This window comes from Scyliorhinus torazame, chromosome 9 (genome assembly GCF_047496885.1).
Source record: "Scyliorhinus torazame isolate Kashiwa2021f chromosome 9, sScyTor2.1, whole genome shotgun sequence".
Taxonomy (NCBI): domain Eukaryota; kingdom Metazoa; phylum Chordata; class Chondrichthyes; order Carcharhiniformes; family Scyliorhinidae; genus Scyliorhinus; species Scyliorhinus torazame.
In genome coordinates, this window is record NC_092715.1 from 258,729,378 (window position 1) to 258,755,620 (window position 26,243).

The 26,243-nt window shown below is 45.3% G+C and overlaps 2 protein-coding genes across 3 annotated transcripts in view; one reads left to right on the forward strand and one right to left on the reverse strand.

Annotated features, from left to right (window-relative positions):
- Window positions 1-18,704, forward strand: part of inip (ints3 and nabp interacting protein) — a 42,049-nt gene extending 23,345 nt beyond the window's left edge. Inside the window, exons 3-6 of one of the 2 annotated variants that reach the window (XM_072517304.1) lie at window positions 10,120-10,157; window positions 10,889-10,991; window positions 13,131-13,221; window positions 17,187-18,704. In XM_072517304.1, the coding sequence (XP_072373405.1) occupies window positions 10,120-10,157; window positions 10,889-10,991; window positions 13,131-13,221; window positions 17,187-17,282 (328 nt within the window). In that variant the 3' untranslated portion in view covers window positions 17,283-18,704. The remainder of the gene's footprint in view (window positions 1-10,119; window positions 10,158-10,888; window positions 10,992-13,130; window positions 13,222-17,186) is intronic. The other variant, XM_072517305.1, reaches the window with a different exon arrangement.
- Window positions 1-26,243, reverse strand: part of LOC140429828 (uncharacterized protein KIAA1958) — a 239,297-nt gene that overhangs the window by 34,212 nt on the left and 178,842 nt on the right. The window lies entirely within an intron of this gene.

Consider the following 26,243-nt stretch of genomic DNA (forward strand, 5'->3'; position numbering starts at 1 on the left):
ATTGGGGCGCTCAAGAGATTAGACTTGGATAAAATATCTCCGAGGGGGTGCGTGACTGGGTTGATTACAGAGACAGGCAGGGTGAAGCGACAGAGGGATTTGAAAATAAGGATGAATACCCCCCCCCCCGTCCGCAAAACCTGTGACCACCCCTCGTGACCTCCTCGCCCACTGCTTCGGGCAGCAACTCCTGCCCAAAGCCCCCCCTTGCACCCCCCCAGTCCCTCCTTGGCCTGCGCAACTGGCCCCTTAGCCCCCTGAATACCAACAAAACCTTCGACCCCACTCGAGCGGCCTGTTATACACACCCCTTAAACAAAAAAAAATCATCTCCATTCACAAATAGCCTCCCCCCAAAAACAAGACAAAAGGCGTGAGGGAGCGTGATCGCCCCTCGTTAAACTTACAACTCCCAAATATTTCCCCCCTTCGGCAACACAGAACACCAATAGCACCCAACTTTTGTGGACTTAACCCCTTTCTCCCACACCACCCCTCAGTTCTCCCCCAGTTCCGCCCCAATGTCCTGGTATATCCAGACTCGATTATCCCCCCCCCCCAATTCACAGACTCGATTACCCTCCCATTCACAGGCACGCTTTGCCCCGACCCACCTCAGGATCATCTTGTCCACAACCTTGTGCAGTAGTACAATCACTGCCCGCGGCGGCCCCCTGCTCTTGGCTTCTGCCTCAAGGATCTGTGGGCTCGGTCCACCTCTGGGACCTTGTCCAGCACCTTATCCCCACCAACAACCTGGCCAGCATCCTCGGAACAGACTTAGTGGTGCTCGTTCCCTCCACACCCTCTGCCAGACGCACAATCCGCAAGTTCTGCTGCCTGGACCTATTCTCCTGCCCCTATCCTTTACCCACAGCGACTTGCATAGGTCCCCTAGGATCCCCACCTCTGCTTCCAAAGCCACAAACCGATCGCTCTGGTCGGACACCACCTTCTCCACCTCGTGTATCCTCGCTCCTTGTACCTCGAGGTGCTTTTCCACCCGATCCAACACGCCACTGCCCTCGCAATCGCCTTTGACTAGTTGCTGTGCATCTCCTTCCTTTGTAGGCGAAATTCTTCCTTGATGAAGCTCATCAATTTCTCTGAGGCTTTCCCGCCGACGGCGATCCTTCCCCCTCCGCCATTCTCAATTGGTGCTGCGCCACAGGTCTCCTCCAACTCCTTAGCCAGGTCCTTAACTGCCTTCTGCCGGATCTGAGAGCCAGTAGTCATGCCAATCTTGGGGAGAACTTCTTCATAGAATCATAGGATCCCTACAGTGCAGAAGGAGGCCATTTGGCCCATCGGGTCTGCACCGACCCTTCGCGAATGAGCACTCTGCCCATGCCCACACCCCGTCCACCCTGCCCTATCCCTGTAACCCCATAACCTAATCTCATCCCTGGACACTAAAGGGCAATTTAGCATTGCCAATCCACCTAACTTGCACATTTTGGAGGAAACCGGAGCACCTGGGGAGAATGTACAGACTCCACACAGACAGTGACCCAAGGCCGAAATTGAACCTGGGTCCCTGGTGCTGTGAGGCCACAGTGCTAGCCACTGTGCCACCTTGCCGCCCTACACCCTTCCGCTCCAGGTTTCTGCCAAAACTACCACACTAACGGGTAAAAAGTTCTAAAACCAATGTCTTCGAGCCGGAACTGCCCTGTATGCGACCACTCACTCCATGGCCCTCACCTGGAAGTCCAAATATTTTCAAGATCGATTGCAGTTCTGTACTGCGCCAACTCCTTTTAAGCAAGATGGCAATGTTGGTGCTATAGTTGGAAACGTGGGGAAAGTAATGTACTGTCTAATTTGTCAAAACTGCCTTTTACCTTCGACATAAATGCTATAGTCATGCTTGCAATTTTCTTCCAATTTTAAAAGAGGCCTCAGCATCGGGAACATTTTTATTGACCATTGCTCCTTCCATTAGTCTATGAACCCATTATTATTTCTTGTATTCCTCGCAAAAAGATGCTCATTGTATAATTGCTTCTCGATCACAGTGCTGAAGGTTATGCTGCAAATCTGTTTTTGTTCAGTCATTAGGTTTACGTTCTGTTGGAATTCTGAATTGGCAAAAAGAAATCTCTGATGGATGTGAAAAACAATAACTCTTTTCTAACTAGATAGAATTATGTTTTTTAAGTTGATCATCATCCACTATTACTTTCCTGTGTTCTCTTTGTTGAAACCCACGCAGACACGGGGAGAATGTGCAAACTCCACACGGACAGTGACCCAGGGCGGGGATTCGATCCCGGTTCCTTAGCGCCGCAGTCCCAGTGCTAACCACTGCGCCACATAGCGCCCCGCACATGTTGTTAAGCAGATACAGCATATGACAAGGTTAACTCCAAGAAATGAAAGCTCCAAATTAAAACAAATCTATATTAAAGTGGACAGGTTTTTGACATAGCCAGCTGTCTGGGACCCACACTCTGCTGTTCGCTCCTTTTTCGCATTCCCCTTTCCTAAAACCCACCCTGCTTTTATCTCCTTTAGCTTTATACCCACTTTTTGAAATGCCTTGGGATAATTTATTTTTTACATTGAAGGCACCATGTCAGTGTTTCCTTTACAGAATGTTCTGGCAAGCACCTTGGGTAGCTATGGCTTATTCAACAGGGTTTCAAGTCTGGGACATTAGCAGGGAATCACTTGAATATTATAAATCCAAACTGGAAGGTCCATCGATGTAATCAAATAATGTTGTTAAATTACTTTAGGGCAGTACGGTAGCACAAGTGGGTAGCACTGTGGCTTAGAGGGTCCCAGGTTCGATTCCCCGCTGGGTCACTGTCTGTGCAGAGTCTGCACGTTCCTCCCGTGTCTACGTGGGTTTCCTCCGGGTACTCCTGTTTCCTCCCACAGCCCAAAGACGTGCAGGTTAGATGTATTGGCCACGATAAATTGCCCTTGGTGACCAAAAAGGTTAGGAGGGGTTATTGGGTTACGGGGATAGGGTGGAAGTGAGGGCATAAGTGGGTCGGTGCAGACTCGATGGGCCGAATGGCCTCCTTCTGCACTGTATGTTCTATGTACTTGTATGGCTTTGGATGTCACAAGCGCATTCAGTTGAGGCAACAAGTTGTTTCTGATCCAATCCCTTCTTTGCTAAGGTTCTTTGAGTCCAATTATGCACTTTGGGTTTTAAACAAACTCCTCTAAGTTGCAGAATCCTAGTACGGCTTTAGATTCAGACGAGCAAAATAGCCTTGAAACAAACACCGGTCTACATGCACGTCTGCAGTTTATCCTTCACCATTGAAACTTCATCATCCACATGATAAACATGGCTGGGGGGGTAGAACTTCTTCCACAATTGCTACACAAAGAACCTATTCCTTTCTTGTTCATTGTCGTTATCCCATTTAGCGCCTTTGTTAGACAGTAGCACTCCAGTGCATTATTCTGATTACAGTGCAATGTAGCATTTGTCAGCATGTAGGACACAATAGCCATGGTCATAAACGGTCCACCACTTTTCTAAGCTCTTAGTGTGATTGCTTAATATTCATAAGTAGATGGATTTAGAAATATTTTTAGTGCACATTATTAATGTTCCTCTTCAGTATGGATAAAACAGCTGAAGTTTAAGGCATCTTTTAACTTCAATACACACTTAATACGTTTTGGTCTTGATGGTTTGCCACATACTTTGTTAGAAACTAAAAGCGTAACTTTCCGTTTTTGCTAAATAAATGCGGAAAGATAACTCTAAATCTGCGGACTTGGGGTTTTGACACGGTTTATGTTTTTAGAATCGCTGTTTTGCACTAGGTATCAATTACTCTTCCAGAACCTGCTCATAACTTAAGATTTACAAACAATGCTTCAGTATTTCATCAGCTATAAAGTGCTTTTAGACGTCCTGATGTCATGAAAGGCTTTACAAATGTGCACATCTTATTTTCTATTTATGCACATGCTGGGTGTCAATGCTAAACATTGGCACTGTGTTCCTTAATTAGCATTGGCCGTAGAATCATTCATTTGATTGTTCTAAAGAAATCAAAGATTTCAAGCTAGGTAGATGTCCAGCTAGACCGATTGTATTCCTGTTACCTTTCTAGTGACCTAGTGACTGACCATCTATCTGCTCATGGAACTGCAGCATTTGTTGCTCAGCTGATGTAGCGTCAGACAGATACAACTGGAATCCAACTGTATAATAAATAAATAAGCTGGATTGAAAAGAGATAGTTACCTGAATAAAAAAAAGTGCATTTATTAACAAGGTTGGAGTTTTTAATTCCCAAGACCAGTTTAAGAATAAACCTCCAGAAACAGAAACCCAGTAATTAAATGTAAAGTAATAAGGATCACTATTTAAGTCTAAGACACAAAACATTGGTGATATTGTTTTTAGGGTATTGTGTGCGTAGTTCAGACAAACACAACAGGTTTGCACCGTGGCTATGGCATTAGTTTAAATGACTGTCTCAACACATATTGGGCAGCACGGTAGAATAGTGGTTAGCACAGTCGCTTCACAGCTCCGGGGTCCTCGGTTCGATGTCCGGCTTGGGTCACTGTCTGCGCGGGTTTCCTCCGGGTGCTCCGGTTTCCTCCCACAGTCCAAAGATGTGCGGGTTAGGTGGATTGGCCATGCTAAATTGCCCTTAGTGTCCAAAAAAATGTTAAGTGGGGGTTACTGGGTTACGGGGATAGGGTAGATACGTGGGCTTCTGTAGGGTGCAGACTCAATTGGCCGAATGGCCTCCTGCGCTGTAAATTCTATGATATTTGCTCGTGACCATATTTTATGTGCCAATTTCTCATCAAGCTGCCCTGATGATCTGTGGAGGAAGTGAAGTGAGGAATATTGCCTGCAAAGGGACAACCTTTCAACATTGTTCATGTGGGACTCTTAGTAGATTAGCATATATTCATTGGCTTCCTCTTGGACAATCCCAGTTAAGGGTTACATGAATGGAGTTGGGAAAAGAGGAAAATGTTTTAAATATGCTACCCCTATCTCCAGTTGTTGAGTTGGTTAAGATGGTGAGTTACTGTGCTATATAAGGCGGGTGCCAGCAAATCACGCGCACATGCTTCGGGGTTGCGAAAAGTTGGGAAGATTCTGGGCGGGAGTGTTCGCGTTCTTAGCCACGATAGTGGAGGAGGGGGTGGATCCGGACCCTTTGGTGGTGATATTTGGGGTTTCGGAGAAGCCGGAGCTCATGGAGAGGAGGAAGGCCGATGTCGTGGCCTTCGCCTCTCTGATTGCACGGCGGCGAATTTTACTGGCGTGGCGGTCGGCATCGCCACTGGGGGAAGGCTTGGTTGGGTGATCAGTACGACTTCCTGCGGTTAGAGAAGACAAAGTATGAGTTAAGGGGCTCTGCAGGGTGGGTTTGAGAAAAGGTGGGGGATGTTTGTGACCGTGTTTGAGGAGCTGTGCATGGCGGGGGGGGCGGGGGTGGATTGTACAGACTGTATAGTTGATTGTTGGGAAGTATGTTTCCGGGATGTTTATTTGCTGTAACCTGTTTTGATACATGTTTGTAATAGAATACCTTTAAAAATATATATATCTAAGCAAGACGGGTCATATGTTCAATCCAGGAACTATGGTGGGGTAGATGATTTCAAAGCAGGATGGTTATTAGAGTGCTGCAAACAATCTCTCTACCCCAGTTAGACAAGCGAAATTCCACTTGGGGTTTCATTGCCTGATTGCCATCCATCAACCTCAATTGGAAGTGTGCACCTGTAGATTTCGGATGATGATGGAACCTGCCTCAGTTGTGATAGCCTATTGATGTTCACCATATCGCCTTGTACATCAGAAATGGCCATTTGATCCTGATACTGGAGGATAACTGGCATCTGTGGAATCAACCATTCGAGAATGGGGAGAAAATACCTGGGGGGAGGGCATAATTCCTGTCCATCCGATGTGATGTCGACCTCTTCCATTTTTTTTTTTAAACAAACAATTTTATTGAGGTATTTTTTGGCATTGTAAACAGTTACAAATAACAGAAATGTGCAAACATCAATATAAAACCACTACTTCAATCAAACCATACTGCACATTCCCGCTCCTCTCCCATAGACACTACCCGCCTATTTATCCCTCCTACTCTACTCTAATCGCCCCCCTGTCTCCCTCCCCTCTTCCTCTCCCCCCCCCCCCTTCCTCTCCCCCCCCCTCGCTGAGGTTCACTCTCCCGCGAAGAAGTCGATGAATGGTTGTCACCTTCGGGCGAACCCCAATACAGATCCCCTCGAGGCGAACTTAATTTTTTTCCATACCCAGAAAACCTGACATGTCCGAAAGCCATAGTTCGGTCTTCGGGGGTTTTGAGTCCCTCAATGCCAGCAGTATTCGCCGCCGGGCTATCAGGGAAGCAAAGACCAGAACATTAGCCCCTTTCTCCCCCTGGGCTCCCGGGTCTTCCGAAACCCTGAAAATTGCCACCCCTGGACTCATCACCACCCTTGGTTTCAGCACCCGGGACATGACCCCCGCAAATCCCTCCCAGTACCCCCTAAGCTTAGGGCATGCCCAAAACATGTGAACGTGGTTCGCTGGTCCTCCCGCCCATCTAGCGCACTTGTCCTCTACCCCAAAGAATTTGCTCATCCGAGCTACCGTCATGTGGGCCCGGTGAACGACCTTAAATTGAATCAGGCCGAGCCTGGCACATGTTGCGGTTGAGTTTACCCTACTCAGAGCTTCCGCCCACAGCCCGTCCTCCATCTCCCCGCCAAGCTCCTCCTCCCATTTGAGTTTCAGTTCCTCTGTCTGGGACTCTTTACCCTTCATGAGCACCTTGTAGATATCCGAGACTCTACCCTCTCCTACTTCTCCTCTAGAGACCATTCTGTCCTGGATCCCTATTCCTCCCCCCCCCCCCCCCCCCCCCCCGCCGGTCAGCCATAGCCTTTCTTGGGCCCGCCCCCGGCCCATGCGCCGTGCCATTCTTGGTTCGCCTCTTGGCCGCCTCCACCCCCGACCTTTCCATTACCTACTTCAGATCCCGCCCACGTCAGCAAAATAACTCTTTCTCTTCCCCCACCCCCCCCCCCCCCAGCAACATCCCCCGATAACCCCACCCCTGCCATCCACTGGCTGTACTCTTTCCCCCCCCCCCACCTCACTCCCTTGACGAGCCAATCTGCTAGCCCGGTGACTCATCGCTCCGGCGCCCCCTTGTCTCACTCCCATTGTTTCCCCGACCTCATCTCCCCAACACACCATCCCCCACTCCGACCCACTGGAACAGTCTCACTAAGATGGGAAAGAGCAGTCTCACTAAGATGCACCGCGAGGCTGCTCCAGGTACAATACAATCCCAGCTGTGTACACAGAAAAGTGTTAACCCACGTCCCTTTCTGAGCACTAAAAAAAATAACACCGCAATAACCCAGTACCCGTACATCCCCCATCCGAAACAAACATAAAAACCATAGACATAAATGAAACAAAAGCCCCCAACCAACATCTTTAATCCCCATTGCTGACCGGCCACCCTTTTGTTACAATACAGGCTCCAGCGCACTCAGAGAGCCCAACAAAAGGTACCCCCCACAACAGAAAAAAGAAAAGAAAACAAAGCAACAGAAAAAAGAAAAAAGACCATATGAGAGGGGGAGGGGGGGATACCCTCCCCCCATATCCCCCTCAGGCAAAAACTGCCCACAAAAAATACACCACAAGGCACCTTTAAAGCAGTAAACAGTCGACCTGCAGTCCAGGCACAGTAGGCGTCCCTTCAAACAGTAATTCCCGGACCCTAGCTTGCGTCCGTGGGTCCTTTTCTCGAGACCAGCCCCTGATCCCTCACAAAGTCCATCGCTTCTTCGGGCTCGGAGAAGTAGTGGTGTTGGCCCTGATGCATAACCCAAAGACGGGCCGGGAAGAGCAGACCAAACTTCACGTGCTTTTTGAACAACACCTCCTTAACTTGTTTAAAGGCTGCTCGCCGCCTGGCCACCTCCTGGCTTAGGTCCTGGTAAATGCGAAGGACACTGTTATTCCACGTGCTGCTCTTAGCGCTCTTTGCCCACTGCAGCACCCGCTCCTTCTCCACAAACCTGTGGAACCTAATCACCATCGGACGGAGGGGGACCCCCCGGACGCAGCTGTCTCGCCTGTACTCTGTGTGCCCCCTCCAGCTCCGGCGATCGCGGACAGGCTTCAGCCCCCATCAGCTGCTTCAACAGGTCCGCCACGAACGCTGTGGCATCAGCTCCCTCCACCCCCTCCGGGAGGCCGATGATCCTCAGATTTTGTCTACGGGCTCTATTTACCAGCTCCTCTACTCTGTCCAGCAGTCTTCTCTGTCTCTCCTTCAACCCGTTGACTTCTAGCGCAGCAATCGTCTGCGCGTCCGCCTGCTCCTCCACCGCCTCCCCCAGCTCCTTAACTTTTTCGTCCTGGGCATCCAGTCTCTGGTTCAGCTGATCCACTGCCTTCTGAAGTGGGTCCAAGTTATCCCACTTCAACGACTCAAAACTGCTCTTTATCACCTGCAGCATGTTTTCCAGCGCCTGCTGGATCGCCGGGTCCGAGGTCCGCAGGTCCGCCATCTTTGCTCCCGGGTCAGCTTCCCCTGCACCTTGCCTTTGTCCCTTCCTCTGCCGTTTGCGCTGCTTTCTGCTCTCCTGCAGTTCCATGCAGCTCTGCTCGCTCCTTAGCCACCCCCCGTGGCCGCCCTTTCAGCGCTCCACAGTCCCGCAAAACCGGGGAACCAGGTCCTCAAATCCCGCCGGAGTGAGAGCCCCCGAATGTGCGGCTCACTCACTCATTGCCGCCACCGGAAGTCGCGACCTCTTCCATTTTGAGCTAACCTATTAAGCACATGAGTATTGTAATTCCGAACCTGATGAGTTTCTAAACTTCAGAAAATCCATAAACGACAGCCAGATGTTTCCGGGAGCTCGAGGTAAAAGGGAAACAGTGGCTAAATTGCCTGAAGCCTTCGCTAAATAATTGGTTTTAGCATTCGCAAGTCCTTTGAGCAGACGTTTGCCCGAGGATCGTGGTGCAGCCAAAGCATCTAAAAAGGAAACGTCCTATTGTTGGGAAATTCTCAGGCTGAGACAGTCTTTTGGATGGCTACCTTGAAAGTATCCTGCCTGGGGATAAGCTCGGATTGCTACTCCATTTCCATGGGAGATGCAGAAACATTTATATTCCTTCTATTTTTTTTTTCCTTTTTCATCTCCCCTGTTTTGTCTTCCCTGGTCTCCAACAGACAATTTGTCAATGGAAGGACATTGCGAAGTAGCTTTTTTTAAATACATTTAGAGTACCCAATTATTATTATTTTTCCAAGTAAGGGGCAATTTAGCGTGGCCAATCCATCTACCCTGCACACCTTTGGATTATGAGGATGAGATCCACGCAGACATGGGGAGAATGCGCAGATGCCATGCGGACAGTGACTTGAGGCCGGGAGCGAACCCAGGTCATCCGTTGTCCTCACGTGCAGGGATTATTGGATACTGGCCACGAATGGGAATCTTTGCTGATACCCCTCCCTCAGACTCAGGCACTGAGGCAAATTGTAGCACCCTTATTTCCAACCCTGGCTGAGATCAACTAACTTGTGCTGGGCGTGGAGTCAAATTTGGACCTTTCCTGATCTGTTGGTTCAGCAATTCCCTCTCGTCATAACCTGGAGTGATCCGGACAGTGCAACAATTGTAAAGTTATTATTGATTTTTGTTCTTATTTCTTGCCTCTTCCTTGTAGCAACTGCTCAGGCATTAGCGTTAGTTTTGCATTCAGAATAGCCCTCGTACGAATAAGGGAATACTTTTGAAATCATTTATTAATCCAGAATAAAGCAGTGATTATTTTTAACCTCCTTAAAGCTTCCTTTAACTCTTGGTGAATAAATGCAAGATACGCCACTGATACGGAGCATTGAGCCTGAAAGCTTTAATGACTTTGAAAGGTCTTTCTTAAAAGGTACGGAGCCTCCGAACTCTGTCTTACTACAGCTAGAATTACTCCATTGAATTCCGTTTATTTTAAAGAATGAAATGTTTTCAACCTTTTTTAAAAATGACTTCCACATGCACTCCAGCTTCCACAGCATTGCATATTACTTTTTGTAATGTACAGTAATGTCATTTTATTTTAAGAATAAAGAACATCGGGAACAGAGAAACCCTTTCAAAAGGTTTGTGCATTTCATTGTCATCCATAAGCAATCAAGACCTGTCCTGTTAGCAAACTAATTCTTTTTTTCCCCCAAGTGAATAATAATTTAACTGCAAATGCAATGAAACTTTTTTTGGCGAATGTGGACTCTGCTTTTGTATACTATTCTTCAAAAATCAAGGATGGATGGGTAACTGTGATCAATGAATTTGTTGCATCTTGTAAATTTGAAGCCTACTCATATTTGTTCTTTCTGCACCCCCCCCCCGTCCTTTCTTCCTGTCTCCCATTTCTGACTGGTTGTGACAGGACTGCGGAGCTGTGATCTGATCAATTGGTTGGGGCTCTCTTTGTTTTTGTCTGTAGCACGCTCCTTCAGCATGCAGGTACTCCTGGTGTCATCAAGTTGGCTCCTCCGTTTTAGTTGTGTCTTTCGCTGCTTCCGGCCTGCTCTTTCTACACCCACTGAAGCAGGGTTTGTCCGCTGTTCCCGAACGTTAATGGTAGTGAGGGCTGTGCCAGGCCACAAAATTACAGATTTGGGGAATGCAATTCTGCTGCTGTTGCTGGCCCACAGACAGTGCCTCATGAACCCCCAGTTTTCAGCTACTAATTCTGTTCGGAATCTATCCCGAAGAACACAGTTGTACTGCCCCTCACATGACGATGGGTGGAGAGGTGGCTTCTCATCTCCAATGTAATGTGTTTCTTTTAAGTTTTGCACTCTCAAATTTCGTACTTTTTCTAAAGACGTTCAGAACAAAAACCGTGCTGCTATCCTGGCAGAGCTCAAACAAGAGAAGAAAAAGTTGATCATGCAGAATCAGTCGTCAATGAACAACCCTGGAGCCAGGTATCGTATATCAGATTTTTCTTGCATGTCTGCAAGGGAGTGGAAACTGTGTAGTACATTTCAAAGTGAGCTGAAGGCTGGATTTGATATAGCTGAGGAATGATGGCTAGCTCATTTTGCAACTCTTTCTCAGAATAATCTCCAGAATGTTCACATTATTTCAGAAATGTTCAACTTTTCAGTCTCCAGTCATATTAATCAAAGCTATTTTGGGGGAGATTTAACAGAGGCAAAGCTAGTGTCTCTAGGGATCTGCCTGCCTTTCGATATTAAAACTATTTCTTCTTGCGTAGTGGGTGGCTTTTCAGACCCGATGTTTATTGGTGCAGTCTTTAGCTCCCATATCACTCATCTGTCAAGTGCATGTTAATAATGTAGTCTAAGGGCAGCACGGTAGCACAGTGGTTAGCACTGCTGCCTCGCGGCGCCGAGGTCCCAGGTTCGATCCCGGCTCTGGGTCACTGTCCGTGTGGACTTTGCACATTCTCCCCATGTTTGCGTGGGTTTCACCCCCACAACGCAAAGATGTGCAGGGTAGGTGGATTGGCCACGCTAAATTGCCCCTTAATTGGAAAAAATGAATTCGGTACTCTAAATTTTTTTTAAAATATAATCGTTGTTTAATCCCTGGTGAAAAGGTTGCTTTGCAAACTCCTTGACTGTGTAACTGCAGCAATTTTTGTTGTATTTTTGACTGATATTTCAGCTCTGTGTTTCGTGGTCTAGTCCACTCCAGTCAAAATATTATTGATGTTTTTTTAAAATTGCTAATTCCAGTCTTAACCTTTTCCTGAACATTTAATTAAGGCGATGCACCACATAACCGCTATCACAGCCAGGATTACAGTGACTGTTTATTTGGAATCCACTTAAAGTCTTGATGTCAGGAATATTGTACTCATTGCGATGCTACTTCAAACTTATCTTCACAGTCGGTGTACAGCATGAAATGAATATATGTTAGCAAATGCATACACCCATGGGAAGAATTCAGATTATGGTTGATCATACCGTCCCACATTTAGTCTCCAGTGTTGGTACAAATGTAGTGCATCCGTTAAGTGAAGTTTATAGTATCTCCATGATGAAGGAGCTACGCTCCAAAAGCTCATGATTCCAAATAAACCTGTTGGACTTTAACCTGGTGTTGTATGACTTCTTACTGTGCCCACCCCAGTCCAACGCCGGCATCTCTACATTATGGCTTCCATGAATATGACAATAGCAGATTCAGGTTCTTAGCCATAAATGGAAGTAGACCAGATCAGGGCGGCACAGTAGAACAGTGGTTAGCACTGTCGCTTCACAGCTCCAGGGTCCCAGGTTCGATTCCTGGTTTGGGTCGCTGTCTGTGCGGAGTCTGCACGTTCTCCCCGTGTCTGCGTGGGTTTCCTCCGGGTGCTCCGTTTTCCTCCCACATTCCAAAGATATTCAGGTTAGGTGGACTGGCCATGCTAAATTACTCTTAGTAAAAGGGTAGGTTGGGTTACGGGGTTAGGGTGGAGGTGTGAGCTTAAGTAAGATTCTCTTTCCAAGGGTCGATGGGCCGATTCTGCACTGTAAATTCTATTTTTTTAAAAATATATATATTTTATAGGCCAATATTTTCTGGAGTTTAGTCAAAGGAGAGACATTCTCGTTGAGACATAAAATTCTTAAGGAGTTTGAGAAGGTTAATGCAGGAAAGATGTTTTCCTGGCTGGGGAGTCTAGAACAAGGATTCTCAGCCTTTGACTAAAGGGTCAGCCATTTAGATGTGAGGTACAGAGTAACGGAAGATTTCTTCACTCCGAAGGTTATGGATCTTTGGAAATTTCCATCGCAGAGCTGTGGGTGCTCAATTCTTAAATTAATTCCAATCAGAGATCAATGGTTTTTTTGTATGCTCGGGGAATGTAAGAGATATGGGAATCTGGAAGTGCAGTTAAGTGGATGATCAGCCCTGATTTTAGCAGGTGGAGGTGGAAGAACGAGGTTGGTGGGCCATATGGCCTACTCCTCCTATTACTTCTATCCAAGCCTACGATTGGTATTTTGGTTCACTGTTTGACAGAGAGAGATTATGTATAGACTGTATAAAGGTACACTTGGACAACTGAAAGGTTTGAATCATTTTTGTTTTGTGTTGCTTCCTCACAGTATTCCTTTATCAAGACCAGCTTTTGCTAAAGATTTCCGGGACCATGCAGAACAACAGCACATAGCAGCACAACAGAAAGCGGCCTTGCAGGTATTCTTAACACCTGTGCTCGCGATTTGGGGATTATATTCTTTCTCTTTTTGTTCATTGGTCAACAGGCTGTGAATTGACATTTTGTTCCATTGTGGATTTGCCTTGTAGGTTCGTTCCTTTGCATTTACCTGGTACATTCAGGCCATTGCATCATCTCCCTTTATCAAGTGCACATGTGGTTAACTTGCCTGTGTACAGCGAAGAGGGGAAGAGTGAGAGGCGGGGGGGGCGAGCAGACAGAAATACACAACTGTAAGAGGTACAAAAATAGGGGGGGGGGAAATGAGGAGGAAACTCAGGGGAACCACAGGAAGAAGCATGGAGGAGGGGGAGGGAGAGGAGGCAGGAAGCCCCCCCCCCACCTCCTGAACCCACAAGGCCTGCAACAAAAACCACAGAAGGAAGGAGGGGGGAGAACAGGAGTTCAGGGACCGAACACCCAGAGCGGAAAAGGGGGATGCCAACCTGAGGGGTCAATGAGAGGGGGTGGGGAGGGCAGGGAGAGGGGAAGTGGGGGGGGTGGGGGGGAATAAAGGATATATCAAGAAAGATTGTATGGTGCGCAGCCTTGTGATGCAGTGGTTAGCATTGCTGCCTCACAGCGCCGAGGTCCCAGGTTCGATCCCGGCTCTGGGTCACTGTCCGTGTGGAGTTTGCACATTCTCCCTGTGTCTGCGTGGGTTTCGCCCCCACAACCCAAATATGTACAGGGTAGGTGGATTGGCCACGCTAAATTGCGTGGAAAAAATGAATTGGGCACTCTAAATTTTTTATTTTAAAAAAAAAGATTTTAGGAAGAACTGTAATCCTAAGAACTATAAACTGTAAACTGTGAATATCGGATGCAAAGTTTCACTATGTAAAATTTAAAACGCCAATAAAAATACTTTAAAAAAGAAAAGAAAAGTTGCCTGTGAGTCACAAAGTTTGCATTTTAAATTGTGCGGAACTTTGAGATTGTAAAACAAAAATTGCCCAAAAGAAAACATAGATTTTTTGTGAAGTTATTTAATAACTATATAATTAAACATGACACATTTACAGTAGCAAAACATTTTTGGTATGTAATGGCTAGTTTTGCCTGGGGATGGTGGAGAAATCCTAGGACTAGTGATATGAACAGAAGAGATATTCAGAGATTGGCCACACCCAGGATTGTATTGGTAGCTTTTAGCTTTTGCGTGTGCAGAGACAACAACATTCTTTGTCTGGTTTAACTTGTAAGGAAGGCAGATCTTGCAACATTTAGAATTATGGAAATACCACCACTAATTAAAGAATGCAAAATATATTGATCAAAGTTTTAAGATGTTACCATGACTGTCCTACGTCAGAAACCTGCCTGCAATGCTATTGTCATGTGAGAGTACCTTTAAGAAATGGGTGTTTATAAATGGGTATGTATACAGATATCTGTAGTGAGAGTTACCTTTAAGAAATGGGTGTTTATTACTGCAGTGATGTCAGAGTGTGGGTGGAGCTGGGCTGTCTGTCAGCTTTTTACTTCGTTTTAGGCTGTTTGCTGCAGGGTGTGTTTTAGTTTAGTTTTCAGTGTTGGAGCTGAAGCCAGACACAGCAGGTGTACTGTTGATCTCTCTGCCATGAAAAGACTATCTCTTGATCATTTGGTGAAGTCAGAATTATAAATGTTTTCAGTAGTAACTTTAACCTGATGTGCTTCTGTTAAAGGTTTTGTTTTTAAGTCGTATGAATGTTAAAAGGAAAGCTTAAAGGATTACTTAGTGTTGTACTCTTTGGGGGTTGTATTTGAATTGATGGTTGCTAAGATGTTCACTATGTTTTAAAAAGGTTAACTTGAGTTCATAGAATAAACATTGTTTTGCTTTAAAAAAAATACTTATCCATTTCTGCTGTACCACACCTGTAGAGTGGGCCGTGTGCTCCCCGTACCACAATCTGTTAAAAATTGTGGGTCAAGTGAATTCCATGATACACTTTGGGGTTCTCTAAACCCTGGCCCATAACACTATGAAGGCAATTTGCAGTACCGCAATGCGATTACTCCTGACCAATACAATGACACGCATAAGAATACACAAGGTCAATGATCTGTCTGGGCAGCACGGTAGCATACTGGCTAGCACAGTTGCTTCACAGCTCCAGGGTCCCAGGTTCAATTCCCAGCTTGGGTTACTGTCTGTGCGGAGTCTGCACGTTTTCCCCGTGTCTGCGTGAGTTTCCTCCGGGTGCTCCGGTTTCCTCCCACAGTCCAAAGATATGCGGATTAGGTGGATTGGCCATGCTAAATTGCCCTTAGTGTCCAAAAAAAGTTAAGTGGGGGGTTACGGGGATAGGGTAGAGACGTGGGCTTGAGTAGGATGCTCTTTGTAAGGACCGGTGCAGACTCGATGGGCCGAATGGCCTCTTTCTGCACTGTAAATTCTATGATGCCTGCAATTGCACCCATGTCGAGAGGCATGGCTTCCTGACAGGGATGTGGTGTGTAACATATTCATGCATCAATGTACTTGGGTCAATACGTGGGGCTGCACATTTTCCTCTGTGCCCTCTCTGTTGCTAGTGGGTTGCATTCCATAAGGAGGGAGGATAGTCTCCCTCAGGCTAGCTTACTGTGATTTCAGAGTAGATTAGTCTCAACTGGTAGGCAATACGCGGAGCTGTGGGAAAGCGGCACTTTGCTGTGTTCACAAAGACTCCAGAAGGAGCTATACCAAAACGGCAGTCATGAGCCTGGATACACCTCTTTCAAAAGTAACATTTCAAACCTGTTCTTATTTGAATGAAATGAAAATCGCTTATTGTCACGAATAGACTTCAAATGAAGTTACTGTGAAAAGCCCCCAGTCGCCACATTCCGGCGCCTGTCGGGGAGGCCGGTACGGGAATTGAACCGTGCTGCTGGCCTACCTTGGTCTGCTTTAAAAGCCAGCGATTTAGCCCAGTGAGCTAAACCAGCCCCAACATTGAGTAGTTTTAAATGTGTAATGCCGTGGGCTCCTAGCAATCTCTAACTTGTAATCAGCTAACTTTTCTAAACCTATGGAAGATGACCGGGTGGTCTGCTGTTTATTCTTTATTCATGGGATGCAGCACCACTGGCAAAACCAACATTTATTGCCCATCCTCTGTTGCTTTTAATACTTGCTTGTTTTTGACTTATTCTCGGCTCAAGTGCCAAAGACATTTTAAAAACAACGGAATGAGCCTGAAACGTCGGGCTGGATTCTCCGGCCCCCCCAACCGTGTGACTCTTGGCGGCGTGACATTTGCTGGCGGCGGGATTGGCGGGGGTGCGCCGCAAGCGGGAACATATAATCTCAACTGCCAGAGAATTCCGACCTTAAGCGTTTTAAGTTGCAGTCAGTTGACCATGCATTGCTCCGATTACTGATGTTCATTCGAACCCCAATTTGTTAGTTTTCAAGGGAAAATGAAAGGTGGATAAAGAGCATAGACTTCTTCATTGTCGAGCCAGCACCTCTTCCATACCACTTTGGAGCAAATTGATCATTCATCACCTTGCTGTCTGTCTCCACGATGTTGCTAGCACAGAACAGCTTCTGAGTTTGCCTACAGTGCAACAGTCACTATACACTTGTAATATTTAATTGTGTAAAGCATTTGGTGACATTTAAGAAAGGTGCAAGTATATATATTTTTTAACTGATAGAAGTATAAGCTCATTAGCTTATTCATAATTACCTGAATTCGGATCTATGTATTTCAGATTGCATTGGTTATATTTTCTCTATTGGAAAAATTCTAAATCTTGGCTATGCGTTGCTGTTTCAATATTTCGGCTGATAATGTTCTCCTTAGCTTCTTATTTGTAAATAATGGTTTTCTTTCGCACAAAGCGCTAGTTAGTTTTCCTAGGAACAAATTGAGCCCTGTGCTAGATTCATTTTATATTTCATTTGGACAATACCTGTTTAAAAAAAAAAAAAAAAATCTAACATATTTTTTCACTTGTTCCTCAGCATGCTCACGCTCATTCTTCAGGATATTTCATTACTCAGGACTCTGCATTTGGAAACCTCATTCTTCCTGTGTTGCCACGTTTGGATCCGGAATAACCATCCAAATTAATGACTGTGAAACTGATGGCGACCATTTTTTTATATATATATATAAACAGGACTTCATTTTCACATGCGAAAGAGCATCATTCAAACATTCAGCGATCTGTTCATTAACCAAAATCATCAGTGGACTGTGACATTTCACCGTGCTGATTTTTCTGTACAGATACTTTGTACGAGAGGGAAAGAAAACGTCCAATTTGTTTTAAAATCCGACTATGAATGACATAATTTGTGTATCTGTAGAACTTCGATAAACGGCAAGGCTTTGGTTATACGACCCATGCTGTGAGGAAGGCAATTCTTTTTGCTGCTTGTGATTAAATTGTTACATAAATGGCCTCAACGTTACGTGCTGCTAATTGGACTTGACAAGCTCCTGCCAGCTCAATGGAGCAAATTCAGAAATATACAATTATGAGGCCAAATTTCCAATCACTGTCTACTTAAAATCTTGGTTGTGTATTTTCTCTTTGGTAATTCAGTTGAGGGTGAACTAATAATACCTTTAGTGCAGCTATATCACCTTTTACTCAACTGAGCACCATGTGGAAATGCCGGCAATGTTTGGGGTGGGCACAGTAAGAAGTCTTACAATGCCAGGTTAAAGTCCAACAGGTTTATTTGGAATCACTAGCTTTCGGAGCGTAGCTCCTTCATCACCTGAACAATCCACCTTAAGGAGCAATAGTATGAGTCTGTGAAAATGGACTTTCATCTGCGGAGCTTTACAACATTAGAAATTATGAATGTTTGTTGAACATAATTGAACAAAGGTTTTGAAAAAGAAGCAGCAGTAAAACCGATGGCAAAGCCCTCGGGAATGTCAGTTTCTTAACACCAGATCGGAATAAATGCATCTGCGTTCTCGGCCTGAAACGTTAACTCTGTCCCTCTCTCTGCAGATGCTGTCGGAGTTCCTGAGTATTTCCAGCATTTTCTGTTTTTGTATCGGATTTACGACATTGGTAGTATTTTGCTTTCGTAAACATACCTGTCGTGGGTACAGCACAAATGAACCATTTTTTCCATTTACGTTTCAGTGTCTGTACCCATTTTATTTAGCCTATTTTTATTCGGGTGGGTTCAGATTTAAATAGCCGAGGTCACAGTGGGAAGGTGAGTTTGTGATCCTTTTTGTCAGTTATGTGTTGGGCATCAGGTGTTTGTGGTTCACTATAGATTTACAAGGTATTATGAACCTTGAAGCAGAATGTGGCATATTAATTATCCTTTGGAACCCAGCATGTATCCTTGTGTTCTGGTACAAAAGGGTGATTATTTCAGTAGCGAGTTGAATTATTATTTCCAGGTATTGTGTCCAACCAGTTTACTGGTGCGTTTCATTAAAATGTTGATGCAATTGCTTACCATTTATGATGGCTCAAATAGAACAATAAAACTACTTTGTTACTACATTGGATTTTTAAAAATTGTTTTGTACACCCGACCTCTGATCACAATGGATTGTATCTTGTTGCCTTTCTCTGTTAAAACAGCGTTTCAGCTAACTATCACATTCTTGTAAGAAACAGGACTCCCGAGAGACCAAGCTCAAAGTAGTGACGGCATGTGGCGCAGTGGTTAGCACTGGGACTGCTGCGCTGAGGACCCGGGTTCGAATCCCGACCCTGGTTCACTGTACATGTGGAGTTTGCACATTCTCCCCAAGTCTGCACGGGTCTCACCCCCCAGAACCCAAAGATGTGCAGGGTAGGGGGATTGGCCACGCTAAATTGCCCCTTCATTGGGAAAAAAAGAATTGGGTACTCTAAAAAAAATTTTTATTTTAAATACTTTCTTCCCAACTGGCATTCAAGACCCTTGCTACATGAATCTGTTTTTTGTTTGAGGGTTAATCTCCTCTTGGGCCCTAACTTATTCAGCAGAACTGAAAAATGTCTTAAAGATTTGTATTGACGTCAGGGAAATATTTTAAAAGCCTTATTAGTTTTGTGTGGATCCTTTAGCTTAACGGTTAATGTCCATCAAGCATCATCAGATGGTTCCAAGTCACCCCCAATTGTGGACTATACTATTGCCATGGCAATCAGCTTACCTTTGTCATGGCCGACCTTTGAAAGACAGACATGCATCTACATCACGCCTTTGGGGCACGTGAAAGCTCTTTACAGGCAATAAGGTACTTTTATAGAATTTACAGTGCAGAAGGAGGCCATTCGGGCCATCGGGTCTGCACCAGCCCTTGGAAAGAGCACCCTACTTAAGCCCATGCCTCCACCCTATCCCCATAACCCGGTAACACCACCTAACCTTTTTGGACACTAAGGGCAATTTAGCATGGCCAATCCATTTACCCTGCATGTCTTTGGATTGTGGGAGGAAACCGGAGCACCCGGAGGAAACCCACGCACACACGGGGAGAACGTGCAGACTCCGCCCAGACAGTGACCCAAGCCAGGAATCGAACCTGGGCCCCTGGATCTGTGAAGCAGCTGTGCTAACCACTGTATTACCGTGCTGCCCACACCACTGTGCTGCCCACGTAAAAGTGTAGTCACTTTTGTAATGTAGGTAGCATAGCAACCAACGTACACAAGACCAGCTCCCACAAGCAGCAATGTGAGATTGACCAGATCACCTGTCTTTTAATGCTGTCGCTTGCTCCACTGCGTGATGTGAACTAGTTTTCTAATTACCCAATAGATATTAAAATGGTGCAGTATCTGCAATCCCCCTTGTTTCACACAGGAACAGGACTATTGCTTGGTGGAAAGTTCGGATGTTACCTGATCTCTTTTGAAATATGGAATTTTTTTAAAAATTCAACAATATCTTCAGTTTACATCTGTGTCCAGTGGGGCAAGAACAACGGTAACTGTGGAGGTCCAGTCTCTTGTCTACAGTGCTTATGATGAGTGATAGACATCAATACAGGCTGCACACAGCACAACACCTGAAACTGATCTACTTAATATTCTCAATTGTCTTCTATCTTTACCGCATTATGTCAACCCCAACAACCTTTAACAGTGAAACATCCCATGGCATCACGGGAGCAGTATAAAACAAAAGTATGACATTGCACCGCATGAGATTAGGTCAGATGACTAGGGCATGGTCAAAGAGGTAGGTTTTAAGAGCATTTGGAAGAAATGAAATTAAAATCGCTTATTGTCACAAGTAGGCTTCAATGAAGTTACTGTGAAAAGCCCCTAGTCGCCACATTCCGGCACCTGTTCGGGGAGGCTGGTATGGGAATTGAACAATGCTGCTGGCCTGCCTTGGTCTGCTTTCAAAGTCAGCGATTTAGCCCTGTGCTAAACCAGCCCTTTTGATGGAAAGCAAGGTAGAGAGGTGGAGGAATTGATGGACAGAGTTTCTAAGCAACTGAAGGCACGGCCACCTATGGTGGTGCGGCTAAAATTGGAGCTGTGCAAGTGACCAAAACTAGAGTAGCACAGATATCTTGATGGCTTTGGGGCTGGAGGAGTTGACAGGCACAGGCAGAAGACTTTTGAATGACCTCCAGTTTAAGGAGGATAGAGTGTGGGAGACCAGACTTGAATACATTTTTGTTTCTCTAAGTTTCGCACGTGTTCGATGACCCAATGCCAGCCTGCAGTTAATCAAAATTGAAAAGTGTGCTGGGTATGAAACCACTGTGTTTTCTTTCTACCTTTTCCTTCCCCACCCCCACCAAACACCCGTACCTGACCGCTCCATACGCATACCTGAGATAAATGGAACTCCACCTACATCCCATCAGTCCACCACATCGAATGTAATGTACAGTAATGATGCTACAAGGGTGATATCAACCTAATACTCCCTTCGGAGCACTGATGGGATCAGGAGCGATTGATTATACACCTCTGGCCAATGCTGGTCCCTCAATCATCACCATACAAAGAAAAACACCCAGTCATTATCATGTTGCTGTTTCATTCATAAATGTTGGTGAAATACGGATATTAATCTGTGATGCCGACAACCCAAATTGCTATTCATTGAAGTGGGGTGGCACAGTGGTTAGCACAGCTGCCTCACAGCGCCAGGGGCCCGGGTTCAATTCCGCCTTGGGTGACTGTGTGGAGTTTGCACTTTCTCCTCTGTGTCAGTGTGGGTTTCTTCCGGGTGCTCCGCTTTCCTCCCACAGGTTAGGTGGATTGGCCACGCTAAAGTGCCCCATAGGTGGGATTATGGGGATAGGGCAGGGGAGTGGGCCCGGGTAGGGTTGCCTCTTCCACTATAGGAAGTCTATGGTTCTAAGTCAACAGTGATTAATATCAGGGATGGATGGGATCCTCCAGGATTTCCCCCGGCATGGTTAGTTATAATTAACATCTCTGATGTATCCATTTTATTTGGCTTTTTTAAAATATGTAATTTCAATGGGTTTAAGAAATCTGAAAATTGTTAGCAATATGGGAAACATTGGATAGGGCTATTGAAAGCACAGTATTGTTCTGATAGCTTTGGATATAATCTTCCTGCACAATACTTTCCAGTCGCCTGTTCCTGTAAGACCTAATTGGTGATCTGTGAGCCTGATCCTAAACTCGAGACAACCAACTGCTCCTTCTATCAGCCCACAAAGTGTGTGTTTTTTGGAAGAACGTCCATCCATGTTAGCAATAAAATTTGATGTTGATTGCTGAATTTTTTTTTAAAATACATTTTCAAAATAGAAGGATGTCTTTTTTCCCCCCCATAAATTTAGAGTACCCAATTTCTTTTTTTCTAATTAAGGGGCAATTTAGCATGACCAATCCACCTAACCTGCGCATCTTTGGGTTGTTGGGGTGAAACCCACGCGGACATGGGGAGAATGTGCAAACTCTAATTGGACCGTGACCCAGGGCCGGGATTCGAACCCGGGTCCTCAGCACTGCAGTTCCAAGGATGCGCCTTTAACTTAATTTCCTTTAGGAAGGAAAACAAAATGATTTATGTTCGCACCTTTGATGTTCCCGGTTAAGTTAAAGTTCTTTACAGCTACTGAAGTGCTTTTGACGTGTTGTCATTGTTGTGGGAAAGATAGCAGCCAATTTACACACAGCAAGCCCCTATTAACAACAGTGTGATAAATAACTAGACAAAATCAGGTTTAGTGATGCTGGTTATTGGACCGGGGGAGGGGGAAAGAACATCTGCTCTTCGAATAGTGCAGTGAAATCTATCTGTTCAGCTGAGAGCCTTGGTTGTTTAACTCCAAAGATGGCACCTTCACCAGTGCAGCACACTCCCATCAGTATTTAGAAGTGTCAGCCGAAAGTATGTGCTGCAATCTGCGAAATGGGATTGAAACCCACAAGCGATTTACTCAGTTACATACTGAACCACAGCTTGTAAGAAGAAATAAACACTTGAATACAAGCAAGGTCAGTCTGGTTTCATTTATTCCGAGAAAGGGCAATAGAAAATTTACACATATATGATTCACTGTGGCAGTTCACTTTCTGGCTGTGTCTGCTGAATTGTTATCTAAACTTATTATTTAAACCACTACAAAGTGGGTCGTGTATTTTTAGAAGCTGCTGGTGCAATTTCTATTCTTTATACAACATGCTAGGTAGGGAAAAAACATTTCAGCAGATTGATACAGGGATGAATATTCCTTCAGGTACCAAACCCTGAGAAGGTATTAATGACCCTGGACTTCTAAGGGGCTGTTTAGCACAGGGCTAAATCGCTGGCTTTGAAAGCAGGCCAGCAGCACGGTTCAATTCCCGTAACAGCCTCCCCGGACAGGCGCCGGAATGTGGCGACTAGGGGCTTTTCACAGTAACTTCATTTGAAGCCTACTTACGACAAGCGATTTTCATTTCATTTTTCATTTCATTGATTAAGTACTGCTTTAGTTTGCCAGTGACTTTGCAGTATGGCTGACCAGGAGATTCACCCACCCTTGCCGCCTGCCATCAGGCACATTGGAAGGATTTGCAGGCTGATAATCGACCTGTTTTGGCCACATTACGGAACGCAGTTTCCATGGCCCTCCAGTCCTGCAGTGGGATCTGAACCTGGAGTTTCTGTCCTGGAGGTGGATACATTACCCACTGAACCACACAATCTCCACACAACAGGGGCTTAAAAGGTTAAATTAGGAGAGCATGATGCAGAGACTGGGCTTTGTATCCCTTTGTTAAAGATTGAGAGGTGATCTAATTTAAGAAGCTCCAAGGAATTGATGCAGTAGATGGAAAGCATTTCCTCTGGTGGGGCAGCCCAGAACAAGGGGATGTAACCCTACAAATAGAGCGAGACTGTTCAGTAGGCACATCTTCATGGAAAAGGGTCGTGGAAATCTGGAACTCACTCCCCAGAAGGTTGTTAAGGCTGAGGGGGACAATGCACATTTCAGAACTGAGATTAATCATTCATTTCCTTAGGCAGCTGATTATGGAACCAAGCTGGATAGTTGGAGTTAAGAATGCAACTCGCTCACGACATAACTGACTGATAGCACAGGCTAGAGAGGCTAAATTGTCTACTACCTCGTCTCATTACAAAAGTTTGCAAAGTAACTTAACTGCGCACAATACTTTAGTGTGCCCTCTTGTAACTTTTTAAACATCCAATTGTGAACCTTGACATTAGTGGTGGGACTAAAGTTAGAATATGTATAAGCCAAATATATTATACTGTGCAAAATTAAAGCACTTGCTCCATGATCACCTGCTGCCACTCCCACGCACGGTCCTGGTGAACTATTCATTCTGACCATTTTTTTTGACAAGCCACATTGGTGTTCCTCCCTTTTTGAAATGACTGAAACCCTGTTGAACAGTAATAATTATTTTTCTACCCTCTTGACTTCATTCGGTGTAACAAAAGCACCCATGCTGTTGGTACATCCTGCTGCCCAAAGTGACATGGTGTTGAAGAAGGAGACCCAAAGGCTTGCTGCCCTGGGGCATAACCAGATGATATGGGTGTGATTAGCAGGTCCCAAAGAACACCGATCACACTTGTCCTCCATTCCCGAAAAGAAACCACTCATCCTAGCTTCAGTTAGATGAACCCTGTGGACTACCTTGAATTGAATTAGACTGTCATGCACATGAGAACTTGGAGTTCATCCTGCAAAAGGCCTCACACCACACGTCCCCACCTAAAAGAGGCCTCGGTTGCCCCTCCCATTTTGTGCGCACCTCATCTAGTGGGGCTACCTTAGTTGACAAGATTAGCCCATATAAGCTTGGAATGTCCCCCCGTCCCCCCCAAACAGACCTTGCAAGTGATGGGATCCAACTCAATAAGGAGGGTTGCGGAGCCAAGGGGAACAAAATCACATTCTTGGAGGTAATGGAACAAGTTCGCCCCCTAGAATTGAAACCACGTTGATAATACCTCCAAACTAGCAAACCGTCCCTCCACAAATCGATCCCTAAAATTCCCAAGGCCCTTTCCCTCCCAATGTAATGAAATCTCCACCTAATCCAACTTTTGAAATGTAGCCATATGGGAAGTAACTCTAGGCGCATGAATTCTCGTAAGACCATAATAACCTCCTTTATATAAAACACTATACTAACATCAAGCTCTCAAAATAACCAGTCTTTTTGTTCTACATGTATGTCCATGTTAACTTATTAAACAATAAATAATCAAAGATCCCATTTGGAGAAATGCATATCAATCAGGATGCCGAGGAGAAAGGCCTTCCTCTTTCATGTTGAAAAACAACTCCACTGTGGCAAAATTCATCTCAAATATATAAATGGCAAGAACAGAAAAAGACATGCTTCTTAAAATATACATGTCACTGACGTACTGTGTCATTTGTCTAGAAGATTTGCTGAGGAGGCAGGCAGCCTTGTCAAAAAGACGTCATCATTGGCTCTAAAGCCAACTCATATATATCTTGGAAGGAAATCATATCCTTACCCTGCTGGAATTCATATTCATTACTGGATCAGCCAAAACTATGGCACACTTTACTTCTCTTGACGAGCTGCGTCTCTGTTTTATGTGTCCGTTGTTAGCACACTGATTTGACCGGGACGGAAGGAGTGTGCAGTTTGATTAGCCCCACGACTCCACGGGTCACGCCAATAGGTTAAAAGTTTGATTCACTCACTAAAATGGCCCACTGTTTACCTTCGCTCCTGTTAATCAGAATGAAAGAGACTTTAATCGGGCTTCTTTCACGAAACCACATACTAGTCTTGTCGAATTAAAAGGCAAAGCTTATTAATATACAGTGTGGAATATGTACGCATACTAATTACTCTTTTGCAATACCCTAAGTCACATACACACACCAAATTAAACAAAAACAGAGGCATTCTGCCGGAGGTTAAAAGTCAATGGTTCAAAGGGAAAGGAAAGATGGAGTCCTTGTAATGGCATCCGGTTTATATGGTTGTTCTCTCAACTCTGACCTGCAAAATAATCAGTGACTCTTGTACTGCTTTTCAGGAGGGATCGGACCATAAGACGTAGCAACAGAAGTAGGCCATTCACCCTATGCAGTCTGCGCAGCCATTCTATGAGATCATGACTGATCCGCTATGATAATCCTCAGCTCCACTTTCCCACCTTATCCCCATAACCCTTGATTCCCTAACTGATTAAAAATCTGTCTATCTCAGCCTTGACCAAACCTCTGCAGCTCTCTGCGGTGAAGAATTCCATACATTCCCTACCCTCGGAGAGAAGAAATTCATTCTCGTCTCTGGTCCAAATGGGCGACCCCTTATTCTGAGATTATTCCCACTGGTCCTAGGCTCTTCCACAAGGGAATCAGCCACTCAGCATCTTCACTGTCAAACCCTCTGAAAATCCATGTCTCATTGAGGTCACCTCTCATTCTTCTAAACTCCAATGAGCACACTCCCAACCTACTCGACCCCTCCTCATAAGAAAACCCTTCCATACCTGGGAACAATCTAGTGAACCTTCTCTGGACTGCGTCCAATGCCGGTATATTTTTCCTTAGATGGGGGAACCAAAACGTTTCGCAGTAGTCCAGCTGTGGTCTAATTA